The 17854-nt window shown below is 60.4% G+C and overlaps 4 protein-coding genes across 6 annotated transcripts; all 4 read left to right on the top strand.

The window, feature by feature from the left end:
- The first annotated feature begins 249 nt into the window (after positions 1 to 249).
- Positions 250 to 6231, top strand: C8G (complement C8 gamma chain). Its single transcript, XM_036394226.2, has 7 exons — positions 250 to 405; positions 1221 to 1360; positions 2023 to 2093; positions 2396 to 2503; positions 2795 to 2896; positions 3071 to 3109; positions 6116 to 6231. Exons 1-7 carry the CDS (start codon positions 265 to 267, stop codon positions 6184 to 6186), a joined length of 672 nt encoding a protein of 223 aa, XP_036250119.2. The 5' UTR covers positions 250 to 264; the 3' UTR covers positions 6187 to 6231.
- Positions 6232 to 6259: 28 nt separating this feature from the next.
- On the top strand, positions 6260 to 8863 carry PTGDS (prostaglandin D2 synthase). Of its 2 annotated transcripts, XM_036394279.2 has the most exons (7): positions 6262 to 6426; positions 7374 to 7513; positions 7596 to 7672; positions 7790 to 7903; positions 8110 to 8211; positions 8412 to 8437; positions 8697 to 8863. In XM_036394279.2, exons 1-6 carry the CDS (start codon positions 6328 to 6330, stop codon positions 8435 to 8437), a joined length of 558 nt encoding a protein of 185 aa, XP_036250172.1. In that variant the 5' UTR covers positions 6262 to 6327; the 3' UTR covers positions 8697 to 8863. The 2 variants fall into 2 exon arrangements, with proteins under 2 accessions (XP_036250171.1, XP_036250172.1); XM_036394278.2 differs by having other exon boundaries at positions 6260 to 6426; positions 7596 to 7903.
- A 916-nt stretch (positions 8864 to 9779) lies between these two features.
- LOC118693498 (lipocalin-15-like) lies at positions 9780 to 12285 on the top strand. Its single transcript, XM_036394141.1, has 7 exons — positions 9780 to 9875; positions 10492 to 10631; positions 10822 to 10886; positions 11176 to 11289; positions 11768 to 11869; positions 11982 to 12003; positions 12159 to 12285. Exons 1-7 carry the CDS (start codon positions 9780 to 9782, stop codon positions 12160 to 12162), a joined length of 543 nt encoding a protein of 180 aa, XP_036250034.1. The 3' UTR covers positions 12163 to 12285.
- A 1279-nt stretch (positions 12286 to 13564) lies between these two features.
- LCNL1 (lipocalin like 1) lies at positions 13565 to 17149 on the top strand. Of its 2 annotated transcripts, none has more exons than XM_036394001.2 (7): positions 13565 to 13675; positions 14123 to 14262; positions 14746 to 14816; positions 15400 to 15510; positions 16027 to 16128; positions 16359 to 16384; positions 16973 to 17149. In XM_036394001.2, the coding sequence occupies exons 1-6, from the start codon at positions 13580 to 13582 to the stop codon at positions 16382 to 16384; spliced, it is 546 nt and encodes a 181-aa protein (XP_036249894.1). In that variant the 5' UTR covers positions 13565 to 13579; the 3' UTR covers positions 16973 to 17149. The 2 variants fall into 2 exon arrangements, with proteins under 2 accessions (XP_036249894.1, XP_036249895.1); XM_036394002.1 differs by lacking the exon at positions 16973 to 17149 and adding an exon at positions 16827 to 16960.
- Positions 17150 to 17854: the final 705 nt, after the last annotated feature.

Raw genomic sequence — 17854 nt, 5'->3', positions numbered from 1 at the left:
AGGACACGCCTATGTCCCGTTAAGCCACGCCCCGTTCCAAACAGGCCCCGCCCGGCCCGGGAGCCCCCCGGCCCGGCTCGGCCCGGCCCGGCCCCGCCCCTCCTCAGCCGCCAGCCCTGTCCCGGCCCCGCTCTCTGCGCTCCAGCCCGGCCCTGCGCTCACCCCGGCCATGACCCCGTCCAGCCGCCCCCAGGGCTTCTGGCTCCCGGCCGTGCCCGCCTGGCCCCGCCGCTTCCCAGCAGCGCCGGCCTCGCACAGCAGCACATGGCGGCCCTGCGCACCCTCCTGCTCCTCGGGCTGCTCCTTACGGCGAAGGGGCAGAGGGTGGCGCGGAGACGGCGGCCGCCCCCTCCCCAGAGTGCGCTCGAAAAAGTGGTGGCTCAGGAGGCGCTCAGCCTCCACCAGGTGAGGGCTTGGGTTGAGGGGTCTGTGGGCATCTGCCGACCCCGCACTTGGTTGGGCTGCAGAGAGCCGCGGTGGCTCCTGTGTCGTGTGTCCCCCCCAGACCCGGCTTTGCAGCCCATCCTCCTGTATCCCTGTCCGGCATGCCCGTCCAGCGCCGACCCCCCTGCGCCCTTCCTCCCCAGGCCCACCGTTGCAGCCCGTCCTGTGTCCCCCCTCCAGGTCTGACCCCCACTGTCCTCCCCAGCCTCAGCCTCCCAGCCCATCCCCCAAGCCCGAGCTCCTCAGTGCCCCCCACACACAGCCAGGGCTTCCTGAGCCCAGCTCAGCCCCAGCACCGCCTGCAGAGCTGCCCACAGAGCAGGCGCTAGGGCCGGAGCCTCACAGGAACCCCTTCCTCACCCATCTGCAGCTGCCGGAGGGCCGGTGCAGCCACTCTCACTATGGGGCTGGGGCTGAGATCGAGGCTCTGCTGGCGGGGCGAGCTGGGGCTGTGGCATTATGTGATGCCCAACAGACACCCAGTGTGGCACTGGGGTGCCCGCAGTGCTGTGGGCAGTGTGAGCCATGGGCAGATGCCTTGGACATCCCCTACATACCCCCAGCCTGTCCCCATGTCAGACTCATTCTGCCCTGCTATCCCACCAACTAGCACCTGAAGGGCCATTGTGCCCTGTGGGCAAGGCTGGAACAGGAACAGTTCCCAAGGAACAGCTGTGGGCAGAGTTGACAAGTGAGAGGGAGGGTGCCCAAGGTGGTTGAGTGGTGGCACCCCAGGCTTGTGGCCCTGCAGATGGTGCCACCCCTGTGCCATGCAGCTCTCAGGGAAGTGGTTCCTGGTCGGCATGGCCTCCCGCTGCAGCTACCTGGCAGAGCACAGCCACCAGCTGGAGGCCACAACAGTGACAATGACCGTCCTGGATGGGCAGAGCCTGGCCATCAGCACCTTCAGGAAGCTGTGAGTGATGCCAGGCACAGGGGCCGTGGGCAGGGACAGGGATGCTGCAGGCAGGGCGGAACAGGACCAGTGCCTTGGGATGGGGACTCTGAAAGCAGTGCCAGTGCCCTGGCCACAGGCTCCAAAGAGGACAGAGCTGCCCCAGAAGGAAGTGTGGGTGGGATACTCTCCAAGGAGTTTTGTAGTCAAAGCCCTGGCCACGATGGGTGCCCTGGTCATGATGGACACTCTGCCACCCGCATGTCCACTAGCCCAGGCTGAGCTGAGGGGGCCCAGGCTGGTCAGTGTGAGGACAGCCAGGCTGGCAAAACTGAGACATGTGGTGACTCGAAGGCTGCCCGGCCCAGGACTGGCTCTTAGGACTATCCTAGGAGCAGCATGTCTGAGGATTGGGACCTTCAGCACATCTGTCACACTTTCCTCAGCCTGATGGGCCCTAAGGTCCTGACCAGGCTCAGCGTTGCAGGGAGGTGGCAGGGACTCCTTGAGCTCAGCATCTCTCACAATGTCTCCCCAGTGTTCTGGGACATCTTTCCCTGGGGAGAAAACCAAGTCCCAAGAAAACAGACACAGCATGTGTGCCTTGGCAGGCAGGGTGGGCAGGGATCCTAGAAGATCCTCCACAGCCTGTACTGACATCTCCTCCTCCTCTCCCCCTGCAGGGACAGGATGTGCTGGGAAATCAGGCAGCACTACCTTCCTGCCCAGGCCCCCGGACGCTTCCTGCTGAAGGGTGAGGGAGACTGGTCTGGGGTGGCAGGAGGCTGCTGGAGCCCCCCAGTCCTGCTCTCAGCAGGGTTTTGGTACCAATGTCCCTCTTCCCAGTGCACTCCCAGTATTTTGTGTCTTGGGTCCCTAAGTGCCAGATGCCATCACAGGTGACACCATGGGCTGGTGCCTGTGGGGTTGTCCCACTCTGGCTCTAATTTTCACCCCTTGTACCCTCGGCTTGTGGTGAAATGAAAGCCCCTGGATGATGCTGGGGCTAACCAGGACTGACTGGGATTAACTGGGCTATCCTCTCATCCTTCCCAGGCCATAGGAAAAGCAGCAAAGTGGATGTGGTGGTGGGTGAGGCTGACCCCAGCAGCTTCATCATTCTCTATTACCAAAAGGGCCGCAGCATCTCTGTTAAGCTCTATGGTAGGTTGGGGCTCTGGGTCTCATGGCAGGTGAAGGACAGGGGTGGGAAACATGTGCTGGACTCTGGAGAGGCCAGCTGAAGCCTTGGAGGACCCAACATTGGAATGGGGGTCACTCCTAGCTTGAGAATTGTTCCCATATGCTGTGGGGGGAGCAGGTGAGGGGGAAATTGGGAACCCACTTCTCTGACCTGAAAGCCCCCTGGGCCCTGAGCCTTGTGTAAGGACGTGGGTGGCTTTGGGCCAGGCCAGCTAGGGCCCGAAGCCACTGCTGGTGTCTCCCCACATGCAGGACGGAACAGCCTGGTCAGTGACGCCGTCGTGGACAAGTTCGAGCAGCGCGCCAGGGCTGTGGGGCTGAGCGAGGATGTCACCTACTACTTCCCCACCTATGGTGGGTGGCACACGCTCCTCAGGGAGACACGTGTGGGTTCTGTCCCGATGCTCTGGCCACCCCAGGGACAAAGATGCAAGGATGGGGCTGTGCCCTGCAATGTCCTGGGGGTGCAGGGGCTGGAGGGTGCCAGGTCCCAGACAAGGTGATCCCCCTGGGCTCTATCTCTTTCAGGGTTTTGTGACTCTGCAGATGAGTTTCACGTCCTCGATGGTGAGTTGGGGATGCTGGGTGATGCGCTGGGTGCCCCCATGTGCCAGGCTTGGTCCCACACTGGGCACCAGTTGGGTGTCCCTGTCCTGACAGTGGGCTGGGCACACTGGGCCAGATTCATGCTGCACCATGGCTGTGTGGTCCTGCCCCAGGAATGTAGGAGGGCTGGGCTGGCACGGGAAGGGCCATGCCAGACCATTCCTCGGGACAGAGCCTGTGCCCTTGTGTGGCAAACCGTCACTCACGATGGGCATCAGGTGGCAAAGCAAACCCCACTCACCCCCCACATGGGTCAGACTGGGCTTGATGGATCTATATTGGTGTTTCCTGGCATGAGGGCTGATCTCATGAAGGATGAGATGTCCTGGCACAGGGGCACCCTGGGGTGAAGGCTGGGGTCCCTGGGGACAGCTCCATTACTTGTCATTGGTGCTTGGCAAGGCAGAAGTAGGTCTCCAGCCCTGGTGCTGGGCTTGGACACCCCCGCCAGTCCCTCAGCACTTCTCTTCCTTCCAGAAACGAAGCTGTAGGTGCACATGGAGTTCCCAGGGGGTCCCACAGCTCAGCCCTCACCTCAGCCAGCTGCCCATGGCCACATAGACCTGAGCTCCTCAGCCCCTCCAGCTGTGCTGGCAGCTGCATCTGTCCTTGTCCTGTGCCCTCCCAGCTTGTGTCCCCCCTCTGCTCTGTGCCTCACTCTCCTGCAGGAGCCAGCAACACCCCAATAAACACCTCAGAGAAGAGCCTGTGTACAGGCCAGTCACCTCTTGGTCTGCCCCAGCCAGGCCAGCACTGCCTCCACCATGGCCTGCCAGTGCTTTGGGCATGTGCTCCTGGCTGGGGGGTGCCACGGGGGTGTTGGGGAGACTGTCCAGCCCTCTTTCATGCAGACTCCTGCCATCTTCTCTGTGAGCCTTCCTCAGCCATGGACAGCAGGGCAGAATTGTGGTGGTTCCTGGTCCAGCTGGCAGGGGCAAGCACTGAGGGGAACCACAGGGAGCCTGGGGCCACAGGGAGCATGGACTTATGGGCTCTGAGGGAGACCACAGCATCTGCCTTTTCCCCCAACAAGCTGGGAGATCACTCGAGGACCCGCGGAGGAAATCTTATTCCCACAATCCTGCTTCCCATCTCCAGGGCTGGGAAACACCCCGTTCCCCTGCCCCAGCCCTGCAGAGTTCATTCCCCGAGGGGCTGCTGTCTGCGCTGGACTCCTGCCTGCACAGCCAGCACCTTTCAGAGAGAGGCAGGGGACTGGGGAGCTGCAGGGTTAATGCTGCAGCCCCTCATCCGACCCCTTGTCCCTGTGTGCAGAGCCTGGCCAAGGCCACCCGGCAGCAGGCAGGTGCGGGGCCCCGTCCCCCCCTCCCGCAGCCCCCGCGGGGGGAGCAGCCCTCTGCCCCCAGCACCAGCATTTTGCAATCCTGGCGGGAACTGGTAACACATGTTGTTTATCAGGGAATTATGTAAGGGAAGCCACGTGATGTGCCCGGAGCCAGTCCCTGTTCCCACCACCCAGGTGCGGGGCAGCCGTGTCCAGCCCGGCCAACCCCCGAGCCTGACAGAGCTGGGCTGTGGTAGATCCAGCTCATTTTACCTGCACTCCGAAGTGGCTGCACCGGGCAGGGGGATAAGGGAGTAAGTGGAGAGCCCCTGGGAGCTGGGCTGGTCCCCAAGGATTCTCCACACCCTTCATACCGGCTCAGCCCATCCGTCGTTGGGGCTAAACCACTTCTGGGTGCAAACACCCAGGTTATGCCCAAGGGTCTGTGTCCAACCCCGCGGGGATCCACAGCCCAGATACCCCGTCCTGCCCCCAGCCCTGCTCTTTCTGCCCCTTGCCACCGTTGGTGTTCCCCTATGCCCCCAAGTGCTCCAGCTTTGCCACCCAGGTCCTTGGGCTGGCTCCCAGCTTTGCCACCCCCAGGACAGCCGAGCACCACCCGGATATCCATCGGGCACCCCCTCCTTGCACCTGGGCAGGGAGCTGGGGGTACCTGGCAGCAGAGGCGACTTTGTGTTCCTGCCGCAGTGCCAGTGCAAGTGACACCCCGGTTGTTCCCTGCCTCTGTGCCCGATGGAGAGAGTTTCCCCCAGCACCCTGAGGGTGAGCTCCGGGGGAGACTGAGCTCCAGCCCAGCATACGACGCTCCAGCCAGGCTCTCGTGATATCCAGTCCTGCCTGCTCAGCTTTTGTTTTGTTTTCATAAGTCCGCGGGGCCGGGCAGGCGCGGAGTGTGCAGGGCAGGGCGGCCTCGCAGCGGGGCGCGGGGAAGGGAATGTGCAGGGGGGGCTGCCAGGGGAAAACCAGCTGGTCTGAAAACATGCTCCTTACGTAAAGCACCTTGGCAGGGCTGCGCCGCGGGGCTGGGGCTCTGCCCGGCACATGGCCAGCCCTGCCCAAACCCTGCCAGACCCATGGGCGTTGCTGCTGGCACCCAGCCTACATCCACTGCACTCACCCTGCAGGGGCATCCCCAGATGGAGGGGGGCACGTTAGTACCCACTGGTGACCCCAAACCAAGGGGGAAGGGCATCTCCAGCCCCTCTTGTCAAAGGGTGCAGGGTGGTGGAGCAAGTGGGGTGTCAAGTTCTAGGGTGCATCTAGCTGCATGCTGGTCCCCAGGGAGCTGAACATGGGGCTCCCCGGCTCACCAGTGGGATGACCCCAAGGGTGCTAAGGCCAGCAGAGATACTTCCTTGGGTGATGCAGGTACTTGAGTCAAGGTAAAGCAGGGTGTCCTGTAAGAGCATATGCAGGTGTCGAGTCTTATGGGTTGGGTTGGGACCTGGCAGACACTGGACATTTCCTCCATCTCACTGGAGCCCCACTCTGGGTCCAAGTGAGGCCACCCTGTGTGGATGGGGCAGTGCTGGGCCCTCTCTGTGGGCTGCTCCCCACGCCAGCCCAGCAGCACTGGGGGCAGGGCAGCCCCTGCGCTGGCCGCTGGCTGTTTTCACTGCAGAGCAGTTTGGCACCCTGGAGCAAATATGTCATATCAACAGGAGGGAAGCATTCACAGGATCCCCTGCTTGCCCTTTGGCTTCAGCGCTCTGTCCTGCTCCAGCTTGCATAACGGCACAGGGGGAGGCAGGGCTGGCTCCCGGGGGCCCCCGCAACGCCTGGCCATAAATAGGGGCTCGCCAAACTCTCCAGCACTGCAGCGCTCTGCCTCCAGCTCTCAGCTCAGCTCGGCTCGGCTCGGCTCGCCTTTGCCATGCAGACCATGCTGCTCAGCATCCTGGGGCTGGCCCTGCTCGGGACGCTGCACGCCCAGGACGGCATTCCTGTCCAGGCTGACTTCCAGCAGGACAAGGTGACCCAGGCCAACCGGCATCACCTCCCTGGAGGTTTGGGCTGTTTTGGGGGATCCTTGCCCTGAAAATGTGGGGAGGGAGTGGTGCAGGTGGATGGGGGGCCAGGCTCGCACTGGTGCACATGCAGCCTCCCATCCTGGGGACCTCCCAGCACCTGGGTTTGGTGGCTCTGGAAGGGATCCAGCATTGAAGCTCCAGGCTGTGGGGCAGGACCCTGGGTTAGGCATGCGGCCAAGCTGCTGCTGTGCTGCGGAGTGGGTGTGGATGCACAGGGAGAGTGAGAAATGCAATCTCAGTCTGACAGCACAGAGATGGGCCATGGGAACCCCTCCCTCCCCAACAAAAACCCCAGCCCAGGGCCACAAAAAAAACAAGGGCTGCTGTGCTGGGATATCCCCTACATCCCTTCTCCCCTGGAAAAGTTCTGGGGGACATAGTCACCCTAGGGAGGTGATGAGGATGGCGGGAGGCACTTCCTGCAAGGACAGAGGTTTGGGATGTGCTGCAAGGGTGATCCCCAGCACAGCTGCTCTCCAAGGTGGGCAGTTCCCCTCAGGGGCATCACACTGCACATTCCATACACCAGAATGGAATGAGCCATGCTGGACCCAGTGTCCTGACCGATCCTCACACCCCCAGATGGATGGAAATGGTATCTCAGAGCCAGGCAGTCCTGTCACGCTCCCTGGGCTTGGGGTGAAGAGGAAGGAAACACCCAAGGGCAGTGAAGGACATGTCATGAAACAGGGATTTCCTTGTTCCTGGGTTTTGTGGTTGCCAAGAGCTGTAGCAGCTCCCTGTGAAATTAGGACCTTGGGACACTGTCCTGCTGTAGGGAATGGGGACAGGGGAGAGGAGAGGGACATGGCCTAGGCTGCGGCTGGTGGGGGCTGAGGGGTGAGACAGGGTCTGTGCCCAGCTGGGGCTGAGTGGAGGTTGTGTGCAGCTCACAGGGAGATGGTACAGCATCGGCCTGGCCTCCAACTCTAACTGGTTCAAGGAGAAGAGACACCTGATGAAGATGTGCACCACCATCATCTCCACCACAGCAGAGGGGAACCTGGAAGTTACCTCCACCTACCCCAAGTATGAGGCATGGGGAGTGGGTGAGTGGGGAGGAGCTACTGGGGGTGGCTATTGGTGCATCCCCTGCTGCTCTGCTTCCCAGGGGTGACCAGTGTGTGACGAGGAACAGTCTTTACACCAAGACAGAGCAGCCGGGGCGGTTCAGCTACACCAGCCCACGTGAGTGCTCAGCTTCCGTGGGGCAGCCCCAGACATGCTCCCAGCCCTGCTGTCCCTGCTTCTGCCTTGTGGCTGATTTGGAGCTCAGGGCTGAGCTGTGCCCCATGTTCCACACAGGCTGGGGCAGCAAGCACAACATCCATGTGGTGGAGACCAACTACGAAGAGTACGCCTTGGTGGCCACCCAGATCTCCAAGAGCACTGGTTCCTCCACCATGGTGCTGCTCTACAGTATGTCTGCCCCAGGACCCCCATGCTGTCCATGCCCTCCGGATGTCTGTCTTTCCCATGAGAGAAGGGCAGGGTTAGGGTCATTTCCCAAGCTGGGGTGACCTTAAGGGGATGATGGCTGGGTCAGAACCTCCTTGCAGGGCTGCCTGTGCCCCTGTGCTGGTGGGTATGGGGGGACTTGCCTCTCACCCTTCTCTTGGCTGCAGGCCGGACAAAGGAGCTGAGTCCCGAACGCCTGGAGCTGTTCACCCAGTTCTCCAGGGAGCAGGGCCTGACAGACGATGAGATCCTCATCCTGCCCCAGACGGGTGAGACTGGGAGCACAGGGATGGTGTCGGGGAGTAGGGGGTGAGGTACCACAGGGGGACTGAGAAGGAGGAGATCCTGCTGGCTTGTCCCTGCCTCTCTGTGGGGCCAGCCATGGGGTGCCCCCATTCAAGATCCCTCAGGGGGGCTGAGTTCCCACAGCCCCCAGAGGAGCTGATCTCCCTGTTTCTTCCTTCTGCAGACAAATGCATGGCAGATGCTGCTTAGGTGAGTCCTGCCTTCCCTGGGGCTTAGACCAGCCCTGTGGGATGGTGTGGGGATGCTTAAAGCCACATCACCCCACAGAGCCCCCAGCCCCTCCACAACCCTTCCCTGGGTCGCTGCTCTCCTCACATTGACTGGGGATCCCCCACCCAGCCCTGTGGGGTGTCTACCCACTCAGTGTGAGGCTGGCCAGGCCCCTGTCCCACGTGTGTGTAACCTGGTCTCCCACAGCTCAGCTATGCTCATCCCTCATCTTTTCCAGGAAGAGCCACCAGCTGCTGCCAGCCTGAGTCCCAACAGCACCGCAAGCTGGTGACCACCCTGCCCCATCTGACCCCCAGTGGCCCCCCAGCACCACAGCAGCCTTCGCTCCCTGTCTTCACAATCCACACCTCTATCCCTATCTCGATTAAAGCCCATAAAAAACCAGCCCTTGCCTGCTGGATTGTTGTGGGGCAGGCCCAAACAAGGCAATGGGCAAGGGAAAGCATGGCCAATAGGGTTGGGACTGGGGTTAGTGGTCAGGGCTGACCCCAGCTCCTGGCTATGGAGCTGCTGGGGTGAGACCCCATGTGCATTCACAGCCCTGCCCCATGGTGCTGCCTGGCCACTGAACCTGGCCTGTCCCACAAAAAAGGGTCCCTGCGTCTAGGACCCCTGGGGCATCTGCTCCCCCTCTGCTCCTTGGGCACCCTGGGCTCCCCCGACCTCCTTGCCTTGGTTTTCCTGCTGGAGAGCGGGCTGGCAGCATGGGAATGGGGCGATGGGCAATCAGGAGGTCTCCAGAAGTTTGGGGAAGGATGGACATGAAGAAGAAGGATGACTGTGAGCTCTGGGTGTGGCTTGATCCTGACCACCTCCTGGGTTCCATCCCATGAACCCAGACCCTCTCAGCAGTGGGTCTGAGCCTGCTGCTACCAGCCTAAGAAGACACCACCCCTTCTGAGGGCTCTGGGCTGTGGCTCTGCCTGGGGTAGAACACCAACACAACCATTCTCTGGCACTGAGGATCCTGAGGCAGGATCTGTCCCACCACTGACGGACCCTAGAACCAATGGGAACAGCCAGGAGGGGGCCCCTGGGATGCATGTCACATTTCGTCCCCATACAGAGCAGGCACAGGGCAGCACTTCATCCTGGCGTGCTCTGGGCTGGGTCTCACACAAAGATGCATTCATCTGGAACTGGGGGGGACAGGGCCAGCACTGTCACCTAAGCCACGGACAGGTTATCCCTGCTCTTGTGTAACCTGTTGCATAAAGCTGGCGTGGGCAGGAGTGCTGCCAGCAGTGGGGGCTATAAAGTGGGTGCAGCCTCTCCTGCCCACATCCACTCCAGGGTGAGGATGACAGCAGCACTGCCCAGCCTGGCTCTAGCCCTGCTCTGCCTGCTGCAGGCAGGAGCCCAGGTGTCTGTGCAGCCGGACTTGGACACCGAGAAGGTAAGCACAACACGGTGCTGCCTGGCACATCCTGCCTGGACTGGGGGGGCTGGCTGGGGCAGGGGGCCTGTGCTGCACCCCCGGGCACCTGCCAGCCCCATCCCTGAGCCAGCTCCAGGGCAGCTTCCAGGAGAGCCTGTGCAAAACCAGGTTAGTCCTGGCTGCTGTGTCCAGCACCAACAACAGCCCTACTGCAAGGACACCAGCACGTGGCGCCATGATGTCTGCAAGCATGAGGCACTTTCCCAGGAAACATGGGCCAGATGCTGCACCTGTACTCTTAGCATGGTACACCCAAGGACAGGGTGTTCTGCATGCAGGAAGGTGGCAGTTCCCTATGTTTGCCTGGCTGGTCCCCATAGAGGGTGGCAGGTCTGCCACCACGAGCTGGCAGGTTTCTATAGTGGGCTGTCATGTTCCCCATGGTGGAGGGCAGATCCCCACAGATGGTGGCAGGTCCCTGAAGAGGGTGACAGGTCCCCACAGAGAGTGGCAGGTCCACTGTAGGTTGGCAAATTTCTGCAGGGGGCTTCCAAGTCCCCTAATGGAGGAGTGCAGGTCCCCCTGGCAGGTCCCCACAACTTTTCCAAATTCCACCGGTGATGTCCTGCTGCAGTTTGCAGGGGAGTGGCATGTCACAGCTATTGCTTCCAACTGCTCCGTCTTCCTGAAGATGAAGGATGGGATGAAGTCATCCATGGCCATCGTCAGCTTCACACCAGAAGGGGACCTGGCCATGAAGTTGGTCTTACCCCTGTAAGTGTCTGTCCTGCTCACCGTGTTCCCTGTGGGCCAGGAACTCCCTTCCCCCCCACAGCAAATCCCCCACTGCTCTGGGTTGCCCAGTTCTGCCTCAGTGCATCCCCCTGGGCAGGCTGGGCCCATCTCACCCTGCTGCCTTCCCATGTGTCTAGTCACATTTGTCTTTTTCATGTTCCTTTTCCAGAATGGACAAATGCCAAGAGTTTGAGCTGCTCTTCCAGCAGAGCGGGAAGGCGGGGCACTACATGGGTATGTGTGGAGAGAGGCTTTGGAGCCATGGGTACCCCGAAACAGAGGGCATCCCCAGCCCCCATGCCTCGGGAGTAGTGGGAGGTGGGCTTGGCCCCTCTGCCTCCACGGCTCAGCAAGAGGTTGTGGGTGGGTGGGCACCTGGCTCCTCCACATTGAGCAGGGGTTCCTTCCTCATACCCCCTTCAGGCAAATTTGAGGTTTGAGCACTGAGCTGTGGGCCTCAGCAGGGCCCAGGAGGGCTCAGACTGTACCATGTTACCCAGACAGTCACCTCTGGGGTCCTTAGGAGCACAAGAGAAGAGGAATCTGCGTGTGATAGAGACAGACTACAGCCACTACGCTGTCCTGCACGAGGTCCAGCACAGCAAGGCAGAGCCCAGCACGGCGCTGCAGCTCCTCAGTACGTTGGGAGTGGGGACCTGGCTCCTGGAAAGGGATGGGGGCACCAGCAGCAGGCAGGGACTGGGCTCCCCACCACCAGCAGCACCCCAGGGCCACCACCAGCAGCACCCCATGTCCATCACCTAGGGAATTCATTTTGGGGTGAATGAGACCTTGCACTAAAGAAATCTCCAGCTGGTTGCAGGTTGAATCAGAGCCCCCTGCAGTGTGCAAGCCCAGCTGCAGCATCCCAAGCCTGCCAGCCACCCCATACCACCCCAAACAAATGGGTCGCTGATCCCAAGCGGCTTGTGGCCCTTTGCTGCCAGCCCAGGGCAGCTGTGGGTTGCCTGGCGTCCACCCTGTGTGTTCATTGCTTCACCTTGGCCCTTCCCTGGGGTTCAGCTGCTGCCCCGCAGTACCTGGAGCCCCAGTGTGGGGCTGGCTGCTGGGATTCCTTGCATTCACCAGCCCCCACTTTGGGTCTTTGGCTGCAGCAAGGGAGCAGGACGTGAGCCCCCAGCTCCTGCAGAAGTTCATGGAGCTCATCCCCACCATGGGCCTGACCGAGGACATGCTGGTCATCCTGCCCAAGTCAGGTGAGTGGCTCAAGGGCAAAGGGTGGCAGCTGCGGCCCCTCTGTATGCGGACTGTGCAGGGGCTCAGGGTGCTGCCGATTGCACACTCACCCCTCTCTTTGCTTTCCAACAGATCAATGCACCGGGGACATCAGGTGAGTGTGGCCAGGGAAAACTGTGACTCCCTTTCAGCATGGCCTGGGCTGAGCAGGGACTTGCAGGCCCTGGGGGATCCCCCACTTGCCTCGGGGCTCTGTCACCTTGGCTTTGCCCTGCTCTGACCAGTCATCTGCCTGTCCTGCCTCTGCAGCTGAAGGGCCACGTGTCCTCCAGACCTAGCGGACGATGGGCTCTGCGCCCCACTCCGTGGTGCTCCTTCCCATCCTCCAGGCTCTGGCAGACCCCCTGCTCCATACCAGGATCACCATCAACCTCCTAAATAAATAGATGCAGCAGCTTCCCCAGAGCTCGGTGCTTTGTTGGCAGGAGCAAGGTGGTGCCAGGGTCCCTAGGCACCCTGAGCACAACAGTCCTGGAGCTGACCCTTCCTGTCAGGCCCCCCACAGGTTTTAAGGGGCTCCCTGGATGTGATGTTTGCTGCACCCAGCATGGGGAGGATGGGGAGCAGAGGATGGGGAAGGTGCAGGGGAGCAGCTGCCAGGGGAGGGAAGAATGGAGCCAGGGTGGACAGGGGCTGGCACAGCCTAGCTGGGTGGTCAATAGCTCTGGGCAGATAGGGTTAAGCAGTCAGGCTCCCCAGGGCTCCCTGCAGGGACAGCCCCAGAAACTCCATTCCCTGCTCAGTCCTCTCCCAGGCCACCCAGCTGGGAATGGGGTGGCACCAGGGCTGCCTATGGCCAGACTGGGACCCACATGCCTGCCACCCCTCTTGGTCTCCCATCTCACCAAAGCAAGGCCATGCTGCCATGAGCCCCAAGGGCCGTTTTTATCCGCCTCCACCTCCTGCACAGTGAAGGCAGCCTCTGGTCCCCCCTCTGCCTCCCTGCCCTGCAGTCCCTCAGTGCCCAGGCAGATGTTGGGCTGTGACCCCAGGAGCCTGGCAGAGCCAGGCCACAGGGGACATCACACTCTGGGAAGGAGGGACACACTCCCACAGCGACATGAACCCCTTCTTCTGCCCACCCTGCTCAGGGTGCAGCCCGCTCGGCAGACCCTGCGTGCCCCAGCGAAGGTGGGGAGGCCGGCGCAGGCACCGCGGGTCAGGCTGTGCCTGCGGAGGGCTGGATTTGGGCAGGATCCCAGCAGCTGCCCTGGGGCACGTTTCAGCCCGGCCAGAAGAACGGGTCACCGAGGACCTTGGCGAGTTGGGCAACGGGGCTGCCCCGGGGCTGGTGCCGGGAAGAACCTCCCGCTCCTCCTGGCAGTTCTTGGCAGCCCGTTGGAAAACAACCGTTCGCTTTGTTCTTTCACAATCAACTAAAAATCCGGGGGAAATCCCAAATTTCAGCAGTGGTGCAACGGTTCCTGTAACTCCGTTTTGGGGGTGGCAGGCACAAGCCCCGCTCTGCCCCGGGGGTTTGTTCACCCTTGGCTGCCCTGCGGATCGGATCCACCCTTTGCCCAAGCCAAGCCCAAGAGGGTTCCCGTGGGGCTCGGCACGGCTCCAGCGGGGGCGGCGGGGGAGGGAGCGCGGAGCTATAAATCCGACAGCGCCAGATTTATATACAGCACTCCCCATCCCACGGCTGAAGGCAGAGGAGCTGGGGCGAGATGAGGACCGTGGGGCTGAGCCTGGGGATGGTCCTCCTGTGCTTGTTGCGTGTGCAGGCTGGGGACCTGGGAACTGCGGAGCCGGACGTGAGCAAGGTGACCCTCAGCATCCCGGGAAAGGAAGGGAAGGGAAGGGAAGGGAAGGGAAGGGAAGGGAAGGGAAGGGAAGGGAAGGGAAGGGAAGGGAAGGGAAGGGAAGGGAAGGGAAGGGAAGGGAAGGGAAGGGAAGGGAAGGGAAGGGAAGGGAAGGGAAGGGAAGGGAAGGGAAGGGAAGGGGCTTGTTCTCCAGTCACCAGCAGAGCAGGGAGGACTGTAAAGGTGTTTTGGTACTGGGGACAGCTGGGGTCACTACAGCCACCATTTGCTTTGCTGACACACCCAGGTGAGGACAGTCACCCAGCTCCTGCATAGGTGTCCCTAAGGGAATTTTGTTGCCTGGATGGGATATAGGTGTTACATGGACTGAGATTGTCCTGGCTTGGTCCCTGAGGAGGAGACACTCTAGACTGCTCCTCTGGACTCACAGCCTGCTCTCACTGTCAGATTGCAGGGACATGGTACATCACTGCTATGGCCTCTGACTCTGAGAGCTATCTCCAAAATAAGGACCAACTGAAGATGGCGATGGCCAACATTAAGGTCTTGGGGGATGGTGACCTGAAGGTCTCCTTTGCAATTCCTACGTAAGTCCCACATGCTTTTCTCCATAGGCTTCACTACCAAACTCCTCTCTGGACCTTCACTGGTGGGTCTCCACCTCAGTGTACTCACCAAAGATCTGGGCAGGGGTTCTTACAGGAACACCAGGGGCTTGGGACAGCTGTGGGCAACCCATCTTTAGGGCAGGCTCAGGACAACACTGGCCAGGACCAGTGCCACCACAGAGGGTGGGACAGGACCCTACAATTACAACTTTCCCAGCAGAACCAGCCTCATTCCAGAAGCTCAGAGCATGAGTGAGGGCATCGATAATGCCCAGGTGCCAGCACTGTCCCCTGCCAGCCCAGGTACCCATTGTTCTAAGGGTGGTATCTGTCCCCTCCTGCCCTGGCCACACCATCATATCTCTGAACAGCAAGTCTCACATCTGGGATAGCAACCCTTGAACAGGGGAGGGGAGAGGGAGTCACTTCACCTCAGCTGGAGCATCCTTCACTGTTCTGCAGCCCTGGGAGATGTATGAAGTTTGAATCGATCTACAAGCCAACAGGCAGCCCGGGTGAATACTACAGCTCTGGTGAGTGGGGGTGTCTGGCTCTTGGGGCAGGATAGAGGCATGTCCCACCATCCCTGTCTGAAGCAGCTGGCTGTTCTGGGGACATGGCCCTCAGGATTGCCTGCCCCTCCGGCATCCTGGGTGAGACATCCCTCTGTGTCCAGGTGCCAGCTACACCCCAGGGCTGGTGGCCCAGCAGCATGGCAGACCCCCCAATCCCTCTCTCTGGGATAAACACTTTGAGACCAAGTTTAAACCGTAGGGAAAAGCAGGTTCCTTCTGCAAAGAGGCTGTGAGTGGATGTTCCCAGGGGATGGAGCAAGGGTGGTTTTGCATCATTCCCAGCCCAAGGAGCAATCTGACACTGGCCAACAGTCTGCACTGACCATCCACAGCCCCTTCTGCCCTCGCTTCCCCATCCTTCTGCTCTGCTGTGGTCTGAGGACTCCCCAGGCTTCCTGAGGAGCCTTAGCAAGAGGGAAAACCAGGATGAGGGGATATCAAGGAAATTCAGGCTTGGTGGGCTTCATGCTCTTTACAGCCCCTTTGCAGAGTGGGGGTTTCCAGGGGGACGTAATTAATTTTTCTCCACATCCTTTTGCAGACAGAGGCAATAAGACGGTGCGGCTTGTGGATACCGATGGCAGCTCCTACATGGTTGTCTTTGCCACCAGAGAGAAAGAGGGGAAGACCTTGCACATGCTGAGACTTTACAGTGCGTAGCCAGCAGTGCTGAGCTGCTCCAAGGGTCCTGCAAGGCCAGGAGCCAGGGGATATTCTCCCTCCACTCCTGCCCTGGGTGTGGTGCAGGAGTGGGGCAGGGACTACATGTGTTCCCTGTGTGGCAGGGAAGGAGCAGGGGTTTGTCATGGCAGGGGAGGTTGGGGCTCAGGCTCCCAGCACTGTGCTGCAAGTCCATGGCATTGGGTAAGTTTCTTGGTGGAGAAGGGTGGAGGGTGGGGGTCCTGCTGCACAGGCAGAACAGAATCAGTGGGGACAGGAACCAAGAGAGAAGTCACTGCACTGGTGTCAGGACCTCTGGCTCATCTTGTATCCTGGGTGGGGTGTCTCATGCTCCTGGCCACCACTGCTCTCCAGGACCTCCACCAGTGCCTCCAGCCTTCTCCCAGGGATTGCCATCCATCCCACCCTCAGGTGGACACACTCACCAGCTTCCCAGGAGATGCAGGGTCAGGCACAGCCTGGAGCTAACTCATGTCTTTGTCTTTAGGCAGAACCCAGTGGGTGAGACCCAAAATCAAGTTGCTGTTCAGGAGACTTGCCAAGCTGAATGGCTTCACCGACAAGACAATCTGGATTTTGCCCAGGCAGGGTGAGCACTGCCCATGCAGGGACATGCAGGCAGGGACCAGCTCAGCCCATCGGTACCACCACTTCATGGTCTGAGCTGGCAGGAGGGAGTGCTGGCAGCCAGCGGTGCTCTGGCTGGGCACAATGAGCAAGAAGAAACCCACAAGTTCCTTCTGAGTAGTCTATTTTGGGTGCTAAATGGGATTATTCAGACCACAGTGCCAGACTTAGGCTTTCTCTTTTTTTCCACAGAGGAATGCAGACTTGGTGAACTGTAGGTGAGTTGCCGCAGTGCAAAATGGTGTTTGCAATGTTCTCTCCTGGAAATTTACCTTATTGGTGCCCCTAAGGCAAGGGCCAGCAAGAACTCTTTGAATTCCTCTGGTCTGAGCTGGTGCTGGAGCTTGCTCACGGGTAGGACCATTCCTTTGGATACTTCTCTACAGCAGGGACCCCCAGGTAGCAGTACCCAGGGACTCCCAAGGAGCAGTGTCCAGAGACCCCCAGTGGGAAGTGCCTGGCACTGAACATGGGCACGTGAGCTGAAACCACCAGAGAAATGTCTGCCCAGCCCTTTGAGCAGTGAGGGTCAGGACACCAGCTCCTGCCAAAGGGACCTTGGGGTTGTGGACAGGCAAACCTGGCCAGAATGGGTTGGTGTCTCACCATGCAAACCATATTTGCTGTTGCCCCCCTAGCTTGTGTTTTATCACCATACAGCTGTAGGAGTTACTAGAAATCCATTGCTGGAGATGCCTCACCCTGCAAATCTGGGGAGAACTGGAGAAGAATGCACTGATCCTAATGGAGAGTCCCACAGGTCTCCTTGCCTCACCCAGACGCCACCTCTCCCACCTATTTTCCAGAAAGTGCAGACTGGCTTGTGGATGCTCCTGCCAAGCAATACAAGACCCATGTTCTGAAGCTCCAGGCTCCTGCTCCACCATCCTTCTTCTAAGCTCTGTTGTCAGGACTCTGACACAGTCCCTGCTCCTCCAGCACACAGTCCATGCTTTTTGCCAAATAAACAGAAACCCTCCCCAGGTTTTGGTGTAGCTGTCTGGGGACAACCTGGGGTGCTGGGCCCTGTTGTCCCTCCCGTTGTCCTCCTGGGGGCTGTGGATGGCGAACAGCCAGGAGTGATCCCAGCTGAACTTGCCCAAGTGAGGGCAGTTTCAGAGCCACAAGATTTTTCCCTCCTGGGTGCCTCCCAGAGGGGCAGGACCAGGCCAGGCAGAGGTAAGGCAAAGGGTGCAGTGAGGCTGGGAATCCTGTGGGCAAGAGGGGATGCATGGAAAAGGTCACTGAGAGTGAGGCTGGAGTTTGGAGGGCTGCATCCACCCGCACCATCCACCACCTATCCTCCTCTTGCCCTGCAGTGGCTGCAGCTCTCTGCTCCCTGGAGAGAGCCCCAGGAGCTCATCCAACAGCTCAGGCTGAGCCAAGGCAGGGCAAGATTCAGATTTGGGACCTCTCTGCCTTATTGCAAGCTGTTGTGGAACATGGCTGTCTGAATCCTCTGGAGCCAAACCTGGAGAGCTGCCTGTGGTTTCTGGGCACCACACAGCGAAAAACCCTGCTGGAGCTGGGGTGCAAGGACACACAAGCTGACAGTTCATTGTTTTCTGGGTGTGAATCCCATCCCTGCAGAGCAGGCGGTGGGTCCCCATGCAGCACTCCACAGTCCCTCAGCCCTTCCATCAAGCTTGCATCTGTCTCTGCAGTTCATCCAATACTCCTTTATCCCC

This window comes from Molothrus ater, chromosome 20 (assembly GCF_012460135.2).
Source record: "Molothrus ater isolate BHLD 08-10-18 breed brown headed cowbird chromosome 20, BPBGC_Mater_1.1, whole genome shotgun sequence".
Classification (NCBI taxonomy): Eukaryota; Metazoa; Chordata; class Aves; order Passeriformes; family Icteridae; genus Molothrus; species Molothrus ater.
The sequence above is the reverse complement of the archived record's forward strand: the minus strand, read 5'-3'. Positions and strand labels throughout refer to the sequence as shown.